Below are 22,009 nucleotides of genomic sequence, written 5' to 3'. Positions count from 1 at the left end.
TCACCCAGGAAGCCATATGATATCAACAATCCTTTTGATATAAAAATTCACATGGGGACAGTGATGTTTAGACACCTGGTTACCACTCCGGTTGTCTTCAACACACTCTCTAATTGTTTTCTGAAAGGGCTGAGTGCTCTGTTTCGCCATATTATCTAACGGTTCTTGTGTGATGTCACCCTGAAGTTAGAGGGATTTGGAACCACCTTGATACCTGAAATCAGACTTTCACAGGGCGTCCTTTTGGAATTCGCCTCTGAATACATGCACAGATAAATGGTCAAAGAGCAAACCATCCCTCATGAGTACTAGATGAGAAAAACCTTGGGAAATCCCAGTGGAACAAACATCTACTTACTGAGGCTGAATTCCTAAATTTCTGGAGTCCTCCAGAAGTCTAAAAACGATTCCTTGAAAACATGTCAACTCTAATGAAAGAGGAATAATTAAGCAGCCTTCTGTTTCTTGTCTGTTTACCTGCTCCACGGGAAAATACTGGCCTTTATTGTGCCTACAGGCACTCGAGAGGTGTTCAGGCTTGTGGAGGGTAGCAGAAATTCACAGGTTAACATTTTGACCGGGAATCGAATGGAGGAAAAGTGCTCAGCCTACTAAGGATTAAAGGGTATTGCAAAGGGAAGCCTTCTCGCCGAGACTTTCAAGATTCTTGGGCAGTTAGTTGTGATCGTATATTTGAAAACATCAGTTACATATTTGACACTGGAAAAAGTTGGAGAATGTCACGGCAAATTTGGCCTTCTCAGAAACTCCTCCTAGAAATGAGAAGGGTAGTGTAATACCAAAGAATCACCGTTGTTTTTGTTGAGCACCTACTATGTAACAGTTTATGGGGGAGGGTATAGTACTCACACACATTTTGTCTCTGTCTCATTCCTGGACACATGGGAACAGTAAAGTCCTTGCAGTTAGGATGGGTCACGTGACATTTCCTTTATACCAATATAGGAGCAGAAGCATTGTTTGTCACATCCAGGCATGTGGGAGCCAGTGTGCCATTTCCACGCTTTGTCTCCGCTTTCACTAGCAAACATGGCAGCTTCATCTTGAGCTGGTGGAATCACAAGGTGGAAGCAGCTTGGATTCCTGGGTCCCGTGAGAGTGGAGAGCCCCTGGCAAACTGCATCAGAACTTATTTGCACATAAAATAAACTTGTGTTGTGGCAAGCCATTCATGGTTGTTCTGTTGCAATGGCTAGCAGTTACTTAAACTGACATGGCTAGTATTTCTGTTTGTCAGGTTTAATTTTTTTTAATTTAAAATGTAGTATTGTACATATTCTTATTGCAAAAATTATAGAAATGTAGATAATTCACAATTTTCCCCTTTACAAATCTCCTCCACATTTAACAACGGCCACCACCCCCACCGCCCCCTCAGAGGTCACCACAATTAACGGTGTTGTATATTATTTTACTGCTGACTCTAGGCTTCTCACTGACAGATAAACTATAACAATATATTGTTTTAATTTAATATACAAGAACAATGATATACATATTGATATTCTTTTATCACTTTATAAAATGGATGTAGGATCTTTCCACAACAGTAGATAGATGATAGATAGATAGATAGATAGATAGATAGATAGATAGATAGATAGATCGATCTTTCTCACTTTTGAAACCACTTTCTATAATTCTGAAGTAGACATGCACCACAATTAATTAAACTCTTTCTTCCTAATGGACATATAAGTTGTTTCCCATTTGCTGTATGGTAACTACAATAAAATCAACATCTCTGAATATGAATTTTTAGGCAAACATGGTTTTCTTATAAGAAGGATATATTAACATGGACATTGGGTTAAAGTGAAAGGGTGAAAATAGTTTAACATTTAAAATATTTCTAAAATGTTATTACAAAAATGCTATACCAATTCAAATTCTCATAAAAATCACAATTGATTTAAAATTCTGAAATGTGGACAGGACATTTCTTCTCTGCTTTGAGAAGGATTTGGTCAGACTGAAGAGGAGCCAGGTAAAGAGAGCAGACAGGAGACCCTCAGCCCGTGAGGGACGATCCAGGGAGGATCCTGGGGAGAGCCGTTGCTAGCGTCCATGAGAGAGACCACATGCGAAACCAAGTCCACAGAGCCCCAGGCAGGCTGGCACTCCGAGCTCTAAATCCAGACTTCAGGCCGGTGGGGTCAGGGGCCTGAGGGAGAGAAGGGGGAAGGGAGGAGGGAGGACAGGACAATGAATAGGAATAGAGTTGGGAAATCCCGGCAACATCATCACCAGCTGGAGGGGGCCCTGTGATCTGAGTGTTGGCTGAATGCACCAGGGCTGTGCTGGTCAATCTTCCCGCCCTCAGAATCCCCTTCCCTCTCTCAGGAAGAGCTTGGCTGACTCCCTGCGTCATTCTGGGCCAGCTACCTCTCTTGAACACTCCAGTGGTCCTTTGTACCTTCACCAGCGTCCCAGATGTGGGAACTGTCTTCATGCCTGCTGGGGGCTGGTGTTTTATCCCCCGGGGACCTTCTATAGAGGCTGGGCTATGTGAGTGGGTTGCTGACTGATGACCAACTGCCGAGACAGGCCAGGAATGCCCATGAGCAGTTGAAAGGGGCAGTGGGGCTGCATGGAGGAGAAATGGGAGGAAGAGTGCCCTGGGACTAGTCAGCTCAGACTCTGCAGATGAAGGATTGGCTGTGGACGTGCCTTGAAAATGTTCCAGTTGGCGACTGTGTCTCAGATAGCCTTCTGTGGCTTCTGAACCCTTGGCACAGAACGGGACAGGTGTCCTAGGGCAGTGACCGCTGGCGTATGTTGCCAGCTGACAGTGTCTGGGGTAGGGGGCTGGACCAAGGTGTGTACGTGAGCAGGTTGTATGGCAAGGCAGTGCAGGTGGCAGCTTTCCTTGTTAAACTGATGGGGACGTGTGGGGTCCAATACAGGAAGCATCCTGTTGGGAGCATCCTCACCTCCATGACAGTGTTTGGGCCTGGGGAGAAGGCGTCTGCAGTGACCCTCTCCGTGGTAGTTTCCACAGGGTTTCTGAACTCAAGTGAGCACAGGTGAAGGAACTGTGGGTTTCTTCATGTAGGCAGGAGGCCCAGGAAGGGCAGACTCCATAATTTGAATCAAAGAATTCCCATGCCTGGTGATTTCATTCATTTCATGCACTTATTGATTCCTACAGAAAACTTTTATTCAATATATGCTGAGGAAACACCAAGTCAACAAAACAATAGAAAGTGGCAAGGCCCTTAATTCAGTCTGTAGGGAGTCGGGGGAGATGGTGAGGAGGTGTGAATCGCCCATCTGAGCCAGGGAAGCCAGGAAGGCAGAGCCAGACTTGGGGAGTGGCAGTGTGCAAGAAAAGGAGCGACAGCCTGTGTCCAGGCCAGAAAGCTCTCCTTCTATGACACTATCGATCTGGTTTTCTTCCTGGATGCTGCCTGTGTGTGAAAGCAACTGCTGCTCTCTGTGCCTACCTGCCTCTGTTAGTAGGGAAAATGGTCATGGTCAGCGGATGCTCACTTCTGCTCACCTTGGATCACTTCTACTGAAGGGATGGTTTGACAGCAAGAAGACAGGAAGAAACTTTTGGGGAGGATGAATATATTTTTCACCTTCACTGTGGTTGTGGTTTCATGGGACTAAACATTTCTCAAAACTCTTTGATTTGTTTCTCAGTACTTAGGAGAAAAAGTAAGCAGAAAACCAGGAAGGATATAGATGACCTGAAAAGCACCATTAACTACTCTGACTAAATAAAACAATAAGAAAAGCACCGCATTCAACAATAGCAGAATAAACAATCCTCTCAAGTGTGCATGAAATATCTCCCAAGATAGATGGTATTCTGGGCCATCAAACAAAGCTTACAAATTGAAAAGAATAGAAATAATAGATAGCCTCTTCTTAGGCCATAATATAATTAAACTCAAAACCAAACACCAAGATATCTGAAAAATGCCCAAATATTGGAAATTTTAAAATATGCTCCTATATAACCTATGGGTCAAAGAGGGAGTCTCAGGAGAATTTTAAAAATACATTAAGTTGAATGAAAGTAAAAATGTACATACAAAAAGTGGGATTCTGCTAAAGTGTGTCCTTGAGGGAAATATATAGCATATTTTAAATGTTTATATTAGAAAATGAAATCTAAAATCAATAACCAAAAGTTTCACCCTAGGAAACCAAAGAACGAAGAGCAAGTTGAATTAGAGAAATTGTAGAGGATGCCCCCCTCCCTTCCCACACTCCTACCTCTTTCCCCTTACTCCCTACCCCTACCATTTGAGACACACAGACACACACATCATTTTGCAACATGTTCACTTTATTTTCATCACCATGGGGCACACCCTTTGGGGTGTAAAATGTACTTTACACCCTGTTGGCTATTTATCTGGGGTTAGACCTCTGGAGACTTTTCAGATAGACTTGAAGTCTCTGGCCTTGCCCGGGAATTACTGGCTGCCCGAAGAGAGACTGTAGAAGGTGGTGGTCTCCTTGCCCTTGTGGTCCCGCTATGGCTCATTTTGATTGAGTTCCTCGTTCGGCTGGTCAGAGTGGCTGGATAGTGTTGGCCCACTCCATTCCTCAGGTTTTTTTGAAGCGGTGGTCTTTTAGGGAGAGGCTTTTGTTCCTGGAACTTCCTTGATGGGTCCCTTTTCCCTTCCGGGTTGTCTTGGGAACCTGGAAGGAAACAGGGAGATCACAGGAGGGCACTGGTTTGGGGAAGAGGATGGAGGAGGGGTGAGAACAGGGGCTTCATAGAGAAATGGTGCAGACTGGGGTGGGGGTTGTGCCAGGGGAGGACAGGGTAGGAGTCAGAGCTTGGGTGGGCCGTTCACTTTGATAGGGCTTCTGGGCCAGGGTTGAGAGGATGCCTTCCACTTCCTCGCCTCTTTGGTGTTGGTGGGTGGTTGTTGGACAATGGGCTGGAGGCTCGTGGTTTCCTGGACATCTTCACCAGACCAGTGTCTCTCAACAGTCTACTCCAGTCCACCTGGTCTCCCCGAGCGTCCCCCAGGACAGTGAAGGCAGGCCAGCAGGCTAGAAACTCACACGACATTATTATGTTAGTCTTGTGGGAGAATTCCTTTTCCAAGAAACCTTGGTCTTTTCTCTTAACACCTTCAACTAATTGGATGAGGCCTATCCACATTATGGAAGTTAAACTGCTTTACTTAAAGTCAACTGATGGTAAATGTTGATCACATCTACAAAATACCTTCACAGCAACATCTAGACTACTGTTTGACCACACAGCTGAGCAGTATAGCCTAGACAAGTTGACACATAATACTAGCCACTGCAAATATCTTGCACCGTACAGAAATGTAACTCAAAATGAACTACAGACTTTAAGTGTCAAAATTACTTTTTTTTTTTTTCTAGGAGGAAACAAAAAAAAAAATTGTGTCACCTGAAGTTATGTCTTAAGTCAGCTCAGGCTGCCATAACAAAATGCCATTGACTGAGTAGCTAAAACAACAGAAATTTATTTTATTTTTTTCACAGTTTTGAAGTCTGGAAGTCCTAGATCAAGGACTGGCGGGGTTGGCTTCTGGTGATGGCCTTATTCGTGGCTTGTAGATGGCCCTTTATTAATCTGTCCATTCTTGGCCTTTCCTCTGTGCATGTGCAGAGAGAGAGAGAAAGAAAGAGAGAGAGAGAGAGAGAGAGAGAGAGAAAGGTCATGTAGGCACAAAAGTACTTTCTTCTGTCTCTTCTCCCTTCTTATAACCAAACTAATTCTATGGGATCAAGGTCCCACCCTTATGGCCTCTTTTAACATTAATCACTTCCCTAGAAGCCTCATCTCCAAATACAGACACCCTGGGGCTGAGGGCTTCAAAATATGAATTTGGTGGAGGACATAAGCATTAGCAAAGAATAGACACACAGATTAATAAAACAGAATAGAGCTCAGAAATAGACCTGCACGCATATAGTCAGGTGATTCACAACAAAGGCAATAATGGTGAAAGTACAGGTTTGCCAACAAAAGGTGCCTGAACAATTAGACACCTATACACAAATTATAATAACCTGGACATATCCTTACATATTCCATGAAAACTAACTCAAGATACATCATAGGTCTAATGAAAAATGCAAAAACAATACAACCTCTATAAGAAAACATAAGAGAAAATCCACATAACTTTGAGTTTGGTGATGAGTTTTTAAATTCAACACCAAAAGCATGATCAAGGAAAGAAAAATTTGCCAAGTTGATTTTATTAAAATAAAAATCTTATGCTCTTCAAAGGACAATGTTAAGAGAATGAAAACAGAAGCCACAGGCTAGCAGAAAACATCTGCGGTACACATATGTGATAAAGAACTTGTCTCTACAATATATGCGAATTCCTAAAGCTCAATGATAGAAAAAATGAAAATAGTCAAAGATCTGAACACACACTACACAAAAGAAGACATACACATGGCAAATAAGCATAATAAAAGTACTGAGCACCCTTTGGCATTGGATAATTGTGTACTAAAATGGGATACCACTACACACCTATCAGAATGTCCAAAATCCATAGAAAACCAAAACAAAGAATACAAGACCAAGAACAACTGCCAGTGAAGATGTGGAGCAACAGAAACTCTCCTTCATTGCTGGTAGAAATGCAAAATGGCACAGCCACTTTGGAAGGCAGTTTGGCGTTTTCTTAAAAAAATGAAAATAGACTTAGCACAAGATTCAGCAGCCATACTCAATCAATTTACCCAATTGATTTGAAAACTTATGTCTACATAAAAATTTGTATATGAATGTATACAATAGCTTATTTCATAATCACCAAAAATAGAAGCATCCAAAATGTATTTCATTTGGTGAATGGATATATATATATATATATATATATATATATATATATATATATATCCAGACATTGATACTACTACTCCTCAATGAAAAGGAATAAGTTCCAAGCCACACAAAGTTATACATGACTCTTCAGTTCATTATGCTAAGTGAAAGAAACCAGTCTAAAAAGGCTACATAGTATAAGATTCTATTTATATGACATTCTGGAAAATGCAAAATTATAAAGATGAAAAACCTATCAGTGGTGGCCATGGGGTTTATCCGACAAGCACAAGGGAATTTATCAGGGCAGTGAAACTGGTATGCATAATACTGCAATGGTGGTTCCATGCTTGCTTTGGTCTGAATATTTGTGTTGCCACAAAATTCATCTGCTGAATTACCAAGGTGATGGTATTAGGCAGAAGGTGGGGTATTTGGAGAATGACTAGATCATGAGAGCAGAGTCCTCATGAATGGGATTAGTGTTTTTATAAAACAGACTCCACGGAGATCCCTTATCCCTTCTTGCATGTGAGGATCTAGGGAAAAGGCGGCTGTCTATGAACTAGGGAGCAGGACTCCACCAGACATGAAATCTGCCAGCACCTTGATCTTGGACTTCCCAACCTCCAGAATGTGAGAAATAAAGTTGCATTGTCTATAAGCCACCCAGTCTACACTATTTTTGTTATGGGAGCCCAAACGGACTAAGACAATGGCACGAGGCATTTGTCAAAACCCATAGATCTTTACAGCACAAAGAGTGAAGCTTAATGTATGTGAAGTTTAAAAGTAACTTAAGAGGTTGGAGAATCACGGGACGGCAGGTAGAATGTTCCACACACACACACACACACACCTAGCTGTATAATAGATATATGAAAGCACCACAATGAAGCAAGTGGGGGGAAAAGTTAACACATTTTGTACTCCATCAAAGAAATATATATTTTATAAAGTTTAAGTTGGCCAGATAAGTGTGTAAAATAGTTGAACATTTGATAATCATTTATTTAATTTTTTAGATATGAAAACTATCGGCTTTTTGTTTTAAAAAAATCCTTATCTTTTAAAAATGCGTATTAAGTTATTTAGAGATGAAATGGTCTAATGCCTTAGATTTACTCCACGTTATTCCAGCAGCTGATATGCAGGTAGGCGAGTGTTTAACTGGAACCAGATTTGCTGTGTATTTAAAGATGTTCATGCTCGGTATCAAGTATCCTGGGTTCATTATATTCGTTCCTGTTATTCTGTATGTGTGAAGGCTTTCCCTAATAAAACTTTTTTTATCATAAATATGCCATTAAAAGTGAAATTCTAAATGAAACTGACCACTTTGTAGAAATAAAATAAATCAGTAACCAAACTGATCCAAAGAGGAAAAGAAAACTTTAACTATACAACAGAAACTGTACAATATTCAAAGCTCAAGCCACCCTCAAACATTCCAGGTTAGACAGCTTTGGAGGCCAATTTTACCAAATGATCAGGGAAAACTAACCACCACCTTATATCAACTCTTCCAGAACATACAAAAGACTGACAATTGTTCAGTTCATTCTCCCAGGCTAGCCCTCCTGGATTTAAAAACCAGATGAGGACCACATACCTCCCCTGATGGAAAAAGAACACATCAAGTAAGCTCTCTTACACAGCAGTAAATATCCTACATAAATTAGTAGTACATTAAACGAATAAACAGGCTCTGCCCAAGGAAATAAAATATGATTTAACATTAGAAAAAACATCTGTTTCATTGTGATTCCTTACATACAAAATGGAAGAGAAAAAAATTTGATCCTGCCAACGGGTACAGAAAAAGCTTTTTAAATAAATTTAATATGAATTCATGGTAAAAAAAGAAAATATTTAGGCAACCTATACTGAAAGAGAGCTTCCATTTCCTAAAATCAACAGCAAACATACTTAAATGTCAAATGTTCGAAGAATTATCATTCAAGTCAGGAACGAGAAGTAGATGTAGCCTATTATCTCTACATTTGAAATCAGGATTGAGACACAAAGAGCTGTAAGTACCGAAATGAGTGAGTGGTATGAACATTGGAAAAACATGTAATGTTTAGTGATAATACCATTATCGATCTTGAAAATTCAAAGGAAAAGGTATGCGGAATATTCAAGTGCATCGGCCTTCAGAACGAGGTGTGCAACAGATTACAACAGCAAAATCAAAATCTTCACCTCACGAAAGCAATAACTAACTACAACAATTGATAGGCAATATGCCATTTGCAATAGCAACAAAATCCAAGAATTACCTGAATAGAAGTCTAATAAAAATGTATAAGTTGTTTATAGAGGCAACTACCGAAGTATACTGACATATTCAGGAAAAAAGAGCTTGAAATCCATAGAGGAGTATAACATATTCATTCACGGGGAACACAACAGTGTAAAAATGTAAACTCAGCTTAAATTATTTACAATTTAGTGCCTTACCTGTAGCCGCCGACATTACAAGCAAATTTGGGCTGCTGTGCTCTGCTTCCCAAATCAACCCTGTAAATTTATAGAATGGAAACAGAAAGTAAAAAACCAGTATCAGCAAGAAAATCTACACAACAAAACAGGGAAAGCCCAGAGTGAGACTGGAGACTGTGTTGAGCTGGTACTTGTGTGTGACACTTGCAGTGTCTGTTGGAGGGGGTTAGCGGCAGAGATGTTGGGGAGGTTTGTCGCCTGCCTAGACGGCAGATGAAAGAATGGGTAGGATAAAAGTTTTAAATTTTCCACTTCACTTCATTGCACAATCTGAGGCAGCCCCTGAAAACACGATGCCAAGAGCCCTAGGTAATAGCAGGACACCAGGAAAATTGGGTTTGTTAAGGCAGCATGGCTCCAGAGTTCTCCTAATAACGACCTGAAACCAACATAGTGGGAGAGGAATTATGTTTTTTAAAAAAATTCTTTCAACAGAACACAAAGACTGGAATGGAAGTAGACTAGGATATCAGAGTGAATCACGCATACTAAGGGTAGGTGTTAGTTCATAGAAATAAATATATATATTGCTACCTACATATATACTTAGAAGATATGTAAACCGTATTTCTTCAATTCAGAGAATAAATCATTTAGGACCAAAGGTTTGCCAAGTGTAGCTCTGGCTGGGGAGGAGCCCCCGTGGGAAGGTGTGCGTCTTCTCCCAGAGGTCACTATCATCGCGGGAGCTCCTGCCCTGCAGGGAGCACCTGGCCTGGCACCCGCAGCCATTCTCTACAAGGGGTGCAGATGCACAGATGCGCAGATGCTCAGAGGTGACAGAAACAGAGCATCTCCCACCCATTCCTTCATCAAACAGCCAGGAGTGAGGAAGAGGACCCTCCTGAGTGAGGACTGAGGATCCACCCTCACCCACATAGTGGGACCACAGAATCCAGCTCAGCCCCTCTTGTCAGCCCTGGTACACACTGGCAATGATCTCACCCCGAGCACACCCCTCCCCCCCAATGCCACTTCGGGCCGACTCAGAGTCAGAGACTTGGTCTGAGGGGAGCAGACACAATCGGCAGAGGATGGCGGTCCAGACTCAGCCTGGCATCCAAGTCAGGACCTTGAGGGATGACCAAAGGCCCCTCCCACCCCCAACTCCCCCGACCCCACCAGGACCTACAGCCTCAGGATCCCCGTCCCAATCCCTACCCCTACACCAACACCATCTTCATGCTTACCCCCACCCCCATCCAGATCCCCATCCAGGCAGAATCCGGTTCCACCCTTGCCGTGAACCCAGGGAAGTCACGGGGCCCGGATGTGACGCCACTGACTTGCGCATTGGGGGGTCAGAGGACAGCGAGATTCTCGCCCTGAGCAACGGCCTGACGTCGGCGGAGGCAAGCAGGCGCAGGCTCCGTGAGGAGGCAAGGTAAGACGCCGAGGGAGGACTGAGGCGGGCCTCGCCCCAGACAGAGGGCCCCCAATAATCCAGCGCTGCCTCTGCTGCCGGGCCTGGACCACCCTGCAGGGGAAGACTTCTCAGGCTGAGTCGCCACCACCTCACCCCGCCACCCCCCGCCGCTTTAACCGCAGGGAACTCTGGCGTAAGAGCTTTGTGTGACCAGGGCAGGGCTGGTTAGAAGTGCTCAGGGCCCAGACTCAGCCAGGAATCAAGGGCAGGACCCCAAGAGGGGACTGAGGGCAACCCACCCCCTACCCTCACTACCAATCCCATCCCCCAACACCAACCCCATCCCCATCCCTCAAACACCAACCCCACCCCCAAACCCCATTCCCATCTCCTCCCCCACCACCATCCTGGCAGAATCCGGGCTTTGCCCCTGGTATCAACCCACGGAAGCTCCGGGAATGGTGGCCAAGCACGCAGATCCTGACGTTCACATGTACGGCTAAGGGAGGGAAGGGGTTGGGTCTCGTGAGTATGGCCTTTGGGATGCAGAGGAAGGGCCCAGGCCCTCCTGGAAGACAGTGGAGTCCTTAGGGGACCCAGCATGCCAGGACAGGGGGCCCACTGTACCCCTGTCTCAAACTGAGCCACCTTTTCATTCAGCCGCGGGAATCCTAGGGATGCAGACCCACTTCAGCAGGGGGTTGGGGCCCAGCCCTGCGAGGAGTCAAGGGGAGGAAGAAGAGGGAGGACTGAGGGGACCCTGGAGTCCAGATCAGTGGCAACCTTGGGCTGGGGGATCCTGGGCACAGTGGCCGAATGTGCCCCGTGCTCATTGCACCTTCAGGGTGACAGAGAGTTGAGGGCTGTGGTCTGAGGGCTGGGACTTCAGGTCAGCAGAGGGAGGAATCCCAGGATCTGCCGGACCCAAGGTGTGCCCCCTTCATGAGGACTGGGGATACCCCCGGCCCAGAAAGAAGGGATGCCACAGAGTCTGGCCGTCCCTTGTTCTTAGCTCTGGGGGAACCTGATCAGGGATGGCCCTAAGTGACAATCTCATTTGTACCACAGGCAGGAGGTTGGGGAACCCTCAGGGAGATAAGGTGTTGGTGTAAAGAGGAGCTGTCTGCTCATTTCAGGGGGTTGGGGGTTGAGAAAGGGCAGTCCCTGGCAGGAGTAAAGATGAGTAACCCACAGGAGGCCATCATAACGTTCACCCTAGAACCAAAGGGGTCAGCCCTGGACAACGCACGTGGGGGTAACAGGATGTGGCCCCTCCTCACTTCTGTTTCCAGATCTCAGGGAGTTGATGACCTTGTTTTCAGAAGGTGACTCAGGTCAACACAGGGGCCCCCATCTGGTCGACAGATGCAGTGGTTCTAGGATCTGCCAAGCATCCAGGTGGAGAGCCTGAGGTAGGATTGAGGGTACCCCTGGGCCAGAATGCAGACAGGGGGCCCCATAGAAATCTGCCCTGCCCCTGCGGTTACTTCAGAGACCCTGGGCAGGGCTGTCAGCTGAAGTCCCTCCATTATCCTGGGATCTTTGATGTCAGGGAAGGGGAGGCCTTGGTCTGAAGAGGCTGGAGTCAGGTCAGTAGAGGGAGGGTCTCAGGCCCTGCCAGGAGTGGACGTGAGGACCAAGCGGACTCGTCACCCAGGACACCTGGACTCCAATGAATTTGGACATCTCTCGTTGTCCTTCGCAGGAGGACCTGGTCATGTATGGCCAGATGTGGGTCCCCTCATCTCCTTCTGTACCATATCAGGGATGTGAGTTCTTGACATGAGAGATTCTCAAGCCAGCAAAAGGGTGGGATTAGGCCCTACAAGGAGAAAGGTGAGGGCCCTGAGTGAGCACAGAGGGGACCCTCCACCCAAGTAGAGTGGGGACCTCACGGAGTCTGGCCAACCCTGCTGAGACTTCTGGGAATCCGTGGCTGTGCTTGCAGTCTGCACACTGAAGGCCCGTGCATTCCTCTCCCAGGAATCAGGAGCTCCAGGAACCAGGCAGTGAGGCCTTGGTCTCAGTCAGTGTCCTCAGGTCACAGAGCAGAGGGGACGCAGACAGTGCCAACACTGAAGGTTTGCCTGGAATGCACACCAAGGGCCCCACCCGCCCAGAACAAATGGGACTCCAGAGGGCCTGGCCTCACCCTCCCTATTCTCAGTCCTACAGCCTCAGCATGTGCTGGCCGGCTGTACCCTGAGGTGCCCTCCCACTTCCTCCTTCAGGTTCTGAGGGGGACAGGCTGACAAGTAGGACCCGAGGCACTGGAGGAGCATTGAAGGAGAAGATCTGTAAGTAAGCCTTTGTCAGAGCCTCCAAGGTTCAGTTCAGTTCTCACCTAAGGCCTCACACACGCTCCTTCTCTCCCCAGGCCTGTGGGTCTTCATTGCCCAGCTCCTGCCCGCACTCCTGCCTGCTGCCCTGACCAGAGTCATCATGCCTCTTGAGCAGAGGAGTCAGCACTGCAAGCCTGAAGAAGGCCTTGAGGCCCGAGGAGAGGCCCGGGGCCTGGTGGGTGCGCAGGCTCCTGCTACTGAGGAGCAGCAGATCGCTTCTTCCTCTTCTACTCTAGTGGAAGTTACCCTGGGGGAGGTGCCTGCTGCCGACTCACCGAGTCCTCCCCACAGTCCTCAGGGAGCCTCCAGCTTCTCGACTACCATCAACTACACTCTTTGGAGACAATCCGATGAGGGCTCCAGCAACCAAGAAGAGGAGGGGCCAAGAATGTTTCCTGACCTGGAGTCCGAGTTCCAAGCAGCAATCAGTAGGAAGATGGTTGAGTTGGTTCATTTTCTGCTCCTCAAGTATCGAGCCAGGGAGCCGGTCACAAAGGCAGAGATGCTGGAGAGTGTCATCAGAAATTTCCAGGACTTCTTTCCTGTGATCTTCAGCAAAGCCTCCGAGTACTTGCAGCTGGTCTTTGGCATCGAGGTGGTGGAAGTGGTCCCCATCAGCCACTTGTACATCCTTGTCACCTGCCTGGGCCTCTCCTACGATGGCCTGCTGGGCGACAATCAGATCATGCCCAAGACAGGCCTCCTGATAATCGTCCTGGCCATAATCGCAATAGAGGGCGACTGTGCCCCTGAGGAGAAAATCTGGGAGGAGCTGAGTATGTTGGAGGTGTTTGAGGGGGGGGAGGACAGTGTCTTCGAACATCCCAGGAAGCTGCTCATGCAAGATCTGGTGCAGGAAAACTACCTGGAGTACCGGCAGGTGCCCGGCAGTGATCCTGCATGCTACGAGTTCCTGTGGGGTCCAAGGGCCCTCATTGAAACCAGCTATGTGAAAGTCCTGCACCATACACTAAAGATGGGTGGAGAACCTCACATTTCCTACCCACCCCTGCATGAATGGGCTTTGAGAGAGGGAGAAGAGTGAGTCTCAGCACGTGTTGCAGCCAGGGCCAGTGGGAGGGGGTCTGGGCCAGTGCACCTTCCAGGGCCCCATCGATTAGCTTCCACTGCCTCGTGTGATATGAGGCCCATTCTTGCCTCTTTGAAGAGAGCAGTCAGCATTCTTAGCAGTGAGTTTCTGTTCTGTTGGGTGACTTTGAGATTTATCTTTGTTTCCTGTTGGAATTGTTCAAATGTCCCTTTTAACAAATGGTTGGATGAACTTCAACATCCAAGTTTATGAATGACAGTAGTCACACATAGTGCTGTTTATATAGTTTAGGGGTAAGAGTCCTGTTTTTTATTCAGATTGGGAAATCCATTCCATTTTGTGAGTTGTCACATAATAACAGCAGTGGAATATGTATTTGCTTATATTGTGAACGAATTAGCAGTAAAATACATGATACAAGGAACTCAAATTAAAAGATAGTTAATTCTTGCCTTATACCTCAGTCTATTATGTAAAATTAAAAATATGTGTATGTTTTTGCTTCTTTGAGAATGCAAAAGAAATTAAATCTGAATAAATAATTCTTCCTGTTCACTGGCTCATTTCTTTACCATTCACTCAGCATCTGCTCTGTGGAAGGCCCTGGTAGTAGTGGGGATTCTAAGGTAAGTCAGACTCACGTCTACCCATAGGGTCATAGAGTCTAGGAGCTGCAGTCATGTAATTAAGGTGGCGAGAAGTCCTCTAGGATGTAGTGGAAATGTAAGACAGGGGTGAGGGTGTGGGGCTCCAGGTGAGAGTGGTGAGTATAAATGCCCTGAGCTGGGGCAATTTGGGATCTGGGAACCTGCAGTTCCTTCTGAAGGAGCTGATTCTAATGATGCCCGGTGGGTCCAGGGCCAGATTCTCAGAGGGTGAGAGAAAAGCCTGGAATGGAATGCTACCCTGAGCAGTTTCTTTAGGATGGGGATGAAGAGAGAGGAATCTCCACCTGGGGCTGGAATGGAAGGTGTCCTGTGTTTTTGCCCAATGCTGTTGAACACAGCCCAAGATCTAGGTGATGGACACCCATCATCTGCAAGGGTTTCCTGAGCGATAAGGCTGAATTTCCCAGGAAGGGTGACCCAGAAGCCACTGGCCAGGTGCTTTTCTGCCAGGCAGGGAGAGCCAGAGCTGACTCCATTAAAAAGGCATTCTAACTAGGTTATCTCAAGTGCAATTTGACCAATTGTAAGCACGGGCTAGATTTTGGATGGTAACAAAGTGGATGAATATAGTGGTTTGGATGGGAAAGCAGCTGGGAGAGAGGGAAGGAGTTAGTGTTTGACTCACATTCTAGGAGCTTTGAGCTGCACCTGGCTGGGCAAAACTCCCGCACAACCAAATTTTGAAGTGCATTCTCTAAGAGGAAATACTTAACTGAATTTTACGGGTGAAGCTTCCTTTTTTGGCTAATTATTCCATGTCCTATTGAGCTGTATGTTCTCTGATAAGTCCTGGAGAACAACGACAACAACAACAAAATCCCAGTGTTAGGGCCTGGGGTTAAAGCGTATTAGAAATAACAGCCATCCACCATTTGTGAAACTTCTAATTTACACCAGGCCCGGAGCCAGGTGCTTCACCTGCATTGCATACACTCCGACTGTCCTACTAGACAGGCCTTACACATCTGCTTACAGATGAAGAATCCAGGGCTTACAGACCTTGTGAATTGGGATATAAGAACAGGGTATTTCCTGGGTATTTCTCAGTATCACGTGGCTAGTAAGGAACAGGGCTGGAACCAGACCCCTGGTATGAATTCCTTTAGAGCCCATGCTGTCCCCACTTCTCCGAGCCCGAGGCTGACCTCCTGATAGCGACTTCATTTTTCTTCTCAGCACTGCACCATGTCTCTCAGGTGACAAAAAGAAGAACCTTGAGGCCAGCCTAATGAAGCAGGCCTGGAGAACGCGACAGTGAGAATCAAACACCATTTGGGGCTGGTGTGCGCTAGGTTCCTTGAGAGCTAACTCTGCCCAGTTGTGGGCATTTCTCTGCAGCCCCAGCACTTTGAGAATTACAGCACATTTCCCCGGGTCACTTCCATGTGTCCTGTCTGACTCTGGAACCTATAGGGCCTGCTGATCAGCTCCTCACTGATCCTCACAGAACAGCCCAGAATCCCCTGCTCACCTCCTGACAGGGAGCATTCCTTCTCATAGTAGAAGTCCTCTGGCTGTTCCGTCTCTCACCCAGGAAGCCATATGATATCAAAAACCCTTTTGATATAAAAACTCACACGGGGACAGTGACGCTTAGACACTTGGTTACCACTCTGGTTGTCTTCAACACACTCTCTAATCGTTTTCTGAATGGGCTGAGGAGTCTGATTCGCCATATTATCTAAGGGTTCTTGTGTGATGTCACCCTGAAGTTAGAGGGATTTGGAACCACCTTGATACTTGAAATCGGACTTTCACAGGGCGTCCTTTTGGAATTCGCCTCTGAATACATGCACAGATAAATGATCAAAGAGCAAACCGTCTCTCATGAGTATTAGATGAGAAAAACCTTGGGAAATCCCAGTGGAACAAACATCTACTTACTGAGGCTGAATTCCTAAATTTCTGGAGTCCTCCAGGAGTTTAAAAACTATACCTTGAAAACACGTCAACTCTAATGAAAGAGGAATAATTAAGCAGCCTTCTGTTTCTTGTCTGTTTACCTGCTCCACAGGAAAATACTGGCCTTCAGTGTGCCTACCTCGACAGTTGTACAGGCGTGTGGAGGGTAGCAGAAATTCACAGGTTAACATTTTGACTGGGAATCAAATGGAGGAACAATTCTCAGCCTACTAAGGATTTAAAGGATATTACAAAGGAAAGCCTTCCTGCTGAGACTTTCAAGATTCTTGAACAGTTAGTTGTGATCGTATGTTTGAAAACATCAGTCACATATTTGACACTGGAAAACGCTGGAGAACTTCAAGGTAAATTTGGCCTTCTCAGAAACTCCTCCTAGAAATGAGAAGGGTAGTATAATACCAAATGATCATAGTTGCTTTTTGTTGAGCACCCACTATGTAACAGTTTATGGGGAAGGGTATAGTACTCACCCACATTTTGTCTTTTTCTCCTTCCTGGACACATGGGAACAGTAAAGTCCTTGCAGTTAGGATCATGTGACTTTTCCTTTACACCAATACAGGAGCAGAAGCATTGTTTGTCACATCCAGGCATTTGAGAGCCAGTGTGCCATTTCCATGCTTTCTCTCCGCTTTCAACAGCAAACATGGCAGCTTCATCTTGAGATGACGGAATCAAAAGGTGGAAGCAGCTTGGATCCCTGGGTCATGTGAGAGTGGAGAGCCCCTGCCAAACCGCATCAGAACTTATTTGCACATAAAATAAACTTCTGTTGTGTCAAGCCATTCATGGTTGTTCTGTTGCATCAGCTAGCAATTACTTAAACTGACACGGCTAGTATTTCTGTTGTCAGTATTAAATATTTTTTATTTAAAATGTAGTTTGGTATATATTCTTATTTCAAAAATGATAGAAATGTAGATAATTCACAATTTTTTTTTTACAAAGCTCCTCCACAGTTAACAACACCCCCCGCCCCCCCGCAGAGGTCACCACAATTAACAATGTTGTGTATTATTTTACTGCTGACTCTAGGCTTTTCACTGACAAACTATAACAATATATTATTTTTATTCAATATACAAGAACAATGACATACATACTGATCTGCTTTTATCACTTTATAAAATGGATGTAGGATCTTTCGACAACAGTATAGATAGATGATAGATAGATAGACAGATAGATAGATAGATAGAGACAGGTAGATCTTTCTCACTTTTGAAACCACTTTCTATAATTCTAAAGTAGACATGCACCAAAATTAATTAAACTCTTTCTTCCTAATGGACATATAAGTTGTTTCCCATTTGCTATATGATAAATAGAATAAAATAAACATCTCTGCCTATGAATTTTAGGCAAACATGGTTTTCTTGTAAGAAGGATATATTAACATGGACATTGGGTTAAAGTGAAAGGGTGAAAATAGTTTAACATTTAAAATATTTCTAAAATGTTATTACAAAAATGCTGTACCAATTCAAACTCTCATAAAAATCACAATTGATTTAAAATTCTGAAGTGTGGACAGGATATTTCTTCTCTGCTTTGAGAAGGATTTGGTGAGACTGAAGAGGAACCAGGGAAGGAGAGCAGACAGGAGACCCTCAGCCTGTGAGGGAGGATCCAGGGAGGATCCAGGAGAGAGCCATTGCTAGTGTCAATGACAGAGAGCACATGCAAAACCAAGTCCACTGAGACCCAGGCAGGCTGGCACTCCGAGCTCTAAATCCAGACTTCAGGCCGGCGGGGTCAGGAGCCTGAGGGAGAGAAGGGGGAAGGGAGGGGGCAGGACAGGACAATGAACAGGAATAGGCTTGGGAAATCCTGGCACCATCATCACCAGCTGGAGGAGGCCCTGTGATCTGAGTGGGTAAGCCTGTTGGCTGAATGCACCAGGGCTGTGCTGGTCAACCTTCCCGCCCTCAGAATCCCCTTCCCTCTCTCCGGAATAGTTTGGCTGGCTCCCTGCATCATTCTGGGCCAGCTACCTCTCTTGAACCCTCCAGTGGTCCTTTGCACCTTCGCCAGCATCCCAGATCTGGGAGATGCCTTCATGCATGCTGGGGGCTGGTGTTTTATCCCCTGGGGGCCCTCCATAGAGGCTGGGCTATGTGAGTGGGTTGCTGACTGATGACCAACTGCCGAGACAGGCCAGGAATGCCCATGAGCAGTTGAAAGGGGCAGTGGGGCTGCATGGAGGAGAAATGGGAGGAAGAGTGCCCTGGGACTAGTCAGCTCAGACTCTGCAGATGAAGGATTGGCTGTGGACGTGCCTTGAAAATGAACCAGGTGGTGACTGTGTGTCAGATGGACTTCTGTGGCTTCTGACCTCTTGGCACACAAGAGGACTGGTGTCGTAGGGCAGTGATCGCTGGCCTATGTTGCCAACAGACACTGTCTGGCGTACAGGGCTGGCCCAAGGTGTGTACATGAGCAGGTTGTACGGCAAGGCGTTGGAGTTGGCAGCCTTCCTTGTTAAACTGATGGGGATGTGTGGGGTCCAATAAAGGAAACATCATGCACCATCTTGTTGGGAGCATCCTCACCTCCATGACGGTGTTTGGGCCTGGGGATAAGGCATCTGTAGTGACCCTCTCGTTGGTAGTTTCCACGGGTTTTTCTGAGCTCAAGTGAGCACAGGTGAAGGAACTGTGGGTTTCTTCATGCAGGTCGGAGGCCCAGGCCAGACCGACTCCATAATTTGAACCAAAGAATTCCCATGCCTGGTACTTTCATTCATTTCATGCACTTATTGATTCCTATAGAAAACTTTTATTCAATATATGCTGAGGAAACACCAAGTCAAAAAAACACAAGAAAGCAGCAGTGCCCTTAACTCAGTCTATGGGGGGCGTGAGGGAGATGGTGAGGTGGAAAGACACAGAAGAGTTTTAGGAAGTGAGGGACTGTGAACTGATGGAGAGAATCTCTATTGACCTGACTTCTGAGGTTGCTGACGTTGCTCCCTTAGTTGAGAGGGAGGGAGAAGGGTAAGAGTTGGTGGTGATTTGATGAAGAAGAGTGTGGAGGATGAGATCCGTGGGCAGCATTTTAAAGCTCAGTCTAGGATTTTTTTAGACATGGATGTTTTATGAAAATATATAGTGTTTTAACACCCACAGGTAGTGATGCACGTATTGATATGTCACATGCCTTTGCCACGTAATAAGATGAACGCAAGGTCTTCCCACAACTATACCTACAATCGACATCACTTTTGTAAGTATTCCCTAGAATTCTAAAGTAGGTGTGTGCCATAGTTAATTAAACCTTTCCTTTCCTGATAAACACATACGTTCATTCCCATTTGTTGCTATGATTAATAGAACTGAAATAAACATACGTTTTTGGACAGATATGCATGCTTTCCAATAAGAAAGATATAGTAACATGGACATTGGGTTAAAGTGGAAATGGTGTGAATAGTTTAACTTTTTAGAAGTATTGTCAAAATTTTATTCCAAAAATACTGTACCAATTAATTTTCTCACAAATTAATAGATGTGAATATCCTACACTCACAGAAAGATTTTGTGTTATCAATATTCTCATTTTTGGTGAAAATTATGAATAAAATTTAGTGAAGAAATATTGTTTCACTGTTATTTTGTGTCTTTGCTTTCTCTAATTAGGTTAAGTACACACTAACTTAATCCCTCACCCATATGAAGTTGGATTTATACAGTGACATCCTGAGTAACATTTCTCTAGGCATGGTTTAACATTCTGAAATGGGGACAGGACATTTCTCTTGTGCTTTGAGAAGGAATTGGTCAGAATGAACAGGAGCCAGGGAAGGAGAGCAGACAGGACACCCTCAGCCCATGAGGGTAATCGGGAGGATCCAGCACTGATATGGTTTGATTGTTTCCCCACCCAAATCCCATCTTGAATTGTAGCTCCCATAACCTCCACGTGTCATGGGAGGGATCAGGTGGGAGGTAATTGAATCACAGGGATAAGTTTTTCCCATGCTGTTCTCGCCGTAGTAAATAAGTCTTAGGAGATCTGATGTTTTCACAAAGGGCAGTTCCCCTGCACATGCTCTCTTGCCTGCTGCCATGTGAGACATATCTTTGCTCCTCCTTCCCCTTCTGCCATGATTGTGAGGCCTTCCCAGCCATGTAGAACTGTCAGTCCATTAAACCTCTTTTTTTTAATTATTATAAATTACCCAGTCTCAGGTATTTCTTCATAGCAGTATGAAAATGAACAAATACAAGGGGAGAGCAATGGCCAGAGTCCATGAGAGAGACCATGTATGAAACCAAGTCCACAGAGCCCAAGGCAGGCTGGCATTCAGAGGTCTGAATCCAGAGTTCAGCTCGGTGGAGGCAGGGACCTGAGGGAGAGAAGGGCGAAGAGAGGGGTGAGGGCAGGACAATGAAAAGGAATAGGCTCGGGAAATTCCAGCACCATCATCACTAGCTGGAGGGGGCCGTGTGATCTGAATGGGCAGGCCTGTTGATGGAATGCACCAGCGATGTGCTGGAGACCCAACCCTCCCTCAGAATCCCCTTCCCTCTCTCACGAAGAGTATGGCTGGCTCCCTGCATCATTCCGGGCAAGCTCCCTCTCTTGACCACTCCAGTGGTCGTGTGCACTTTTGCCAGCGTCCCAGGGCAGGGAGTTTTCTTCAAGCCTGCTGCGGGCTCCTGTTTTATCTCCTGTGGACCCTCATAGAGCCTGGACTATGTGAATGGGTTGCTGATTGATGAGCAACAACCAAGACAGGCCAGGAATATTTATGAGGTGTAAAAGGTGGCAGCACGGCTGCATGGAGGGGAAGTTGGAGGAAGAGTGCCCTGAGACTAGTAAGCTCCTACTCTGTAGATGAAGGATTGGCTGTGGACATGCAATGAAAATGATCCAGGTGGTGACCATGTCTCAGATGGACTCGTGAGGCTTCTGAGCTCTCGGCACATGAGGAGACAGGTGTACTGGGGCACTGATCACAGGCCTGTGTTGCCACCAGACAGGGTCTGGGGTAGAGGGTTGGCCAAAGCTGTGTATGTGAGCAGGTTGGATGGCAAGGCAGTGGAGTTGGCACCCTTCCCTCTTAAACTGATGGGGATGTGTTTGGTCCAATAGAGGAAGGGTCATGCACCATCCTGTTGGGAGCATCCTCACCTCCATGATAAGTGTGTGAGCCTGGGGAGAAGGTGTCTGCAGTGACCCTCTCCGTGGTAGTTGCCATGGAATTTCTGAACTCAAGTGAGCACAAGTGAAAGAACTGTGGGTTTCTTCATGTAGGCGGGAGGCCCAGGAGGGGCAGACTCCATAATTTGAATCAAAGAATTCCCATGCCTGGTGATTTCATTCATTCCACGCACT

The 22,009-nt window shown here is 45.8% G+C and overlaps 2 protein-coding genes across 7 annotated transcripts; one reads left to right on the top strand and one right to left on the bottom strand.

Moving 5' to 3' along the window:
- Nucleotides 1-4,300: 4,300 nt before the first annotated feature.
- Nucleotides 4,301-10,637, bottom strand: LOC129138662 (chondrosarcoma-associated gene 2/3 protein). 2 transcript variants are annotated; one of them, XM_063803907.1, is made up of 4 exons: nt 10,510-10,637; nt 9,278-9,337; nt 4,839-5,621; nt 4,301-4,680 (listed from the first exon to the last, which is right to left on the bottom strand). In XM_063803907.1, the coding sequence occupies exons 3-4, from the start codon at nt 5,150-5,152 to the stop codon at nt 4,611-4,613; spliced, it is 384 nt and encodes a 127-aa protein (XP_063659977.1). In that variant the 5' UTR covers nt 5,153-5,621; nt 9,278-9,337; nt 10,510-10,637; the 3' UTR covers nt 4,301-4,610. The 2 variants fall into 2 exon arrangements, with proteins under 2 accessions (XP_063659977.1, XP_063659978.1); XM_063803908.1 differs by having other exon boundaries at nt 4,304-4,680; nt 4,890-5,621.
- On the top strand, nt 10,594-14,633 carry MAGEA2 (MAGE family member A2). Of its 5 annotated transcripts, none has more exons than XM_016944461.4 (4): nt 10,594-10,703; nt 11,978-12,097; nt 12,917-12,982; nt 13,063-14,632. In XM_016944461.4, exon 4 carries the CDS (start codon nt 13,128-13,130, stop codon nt 14,070-14,072), a length of 945 nt encoding a protein of 314 aa, XP_016799950.2. In that variant the 5' UTR covers nt 10,594-10,703; nt 11,978-12,097; nt 12,917-12,982; nt 13,063-13,127; the 3' UTR covers nt 14,073-14,632. The 5 variants fall into 5 exon arrangements, with proteins under 5 accessions (XP_016799950.2, XP_063659975.1, XP_063659974.1 ...); XM_063803904.1 differs by having other exon boundaries at nt 10,689-10,878; nt 13,063-14,633; XM_063803905.1 differs by lacking the exon at nt 11,978-12,097 and having other exon boundaries at nt 10,628-10,703.
- The last annotated feature ends 7,376 nt before the right edge of the window (nt 14,634-22,009 follow it).

This window comes from Pan troglodytes, chromosome X (genome assembly GCF_028858775.2).
Source record: "Pan troglodytes isolate AG18354 chromosome X, NHGRI_mPanTro3-v2.0_pri, whole genome shotgun sequence".
NCBI lineage: Eukaryota > Metazoa > Chordata > Mammalia > Primates > Hominidae > Pan > Pan troglodytes.
The sequence above is the reverse complement of the archived record's forward strand: the minus strand, read 5'-3'. Positions and strand labels throughout refer to the sequence as shown.

Coding starts and splice junctions, on each gene's coding strand:
- LOC129138662 (XM_063803907.1), bottom strand. CDS start 5,152: ATGTGGATAGGCCTCATCCAATTAGTTGAAGGTGTTAAGAGAAAAGAC. Junction 4,681..4,838: donor GGCCCAGAAGCCCTATCAAA/GTGAACGGCCCA, acceptor GTTTCCTTCCAG/GTTCCCAAGACAACCCGGAA.
- MAGEA2 (XM_063803904.1), top strand. CDS start 13,128: ATGCCTCTTGAGCAGAGGAGTCAGCACTGCAAGCCTGAAGAAGGCCTT.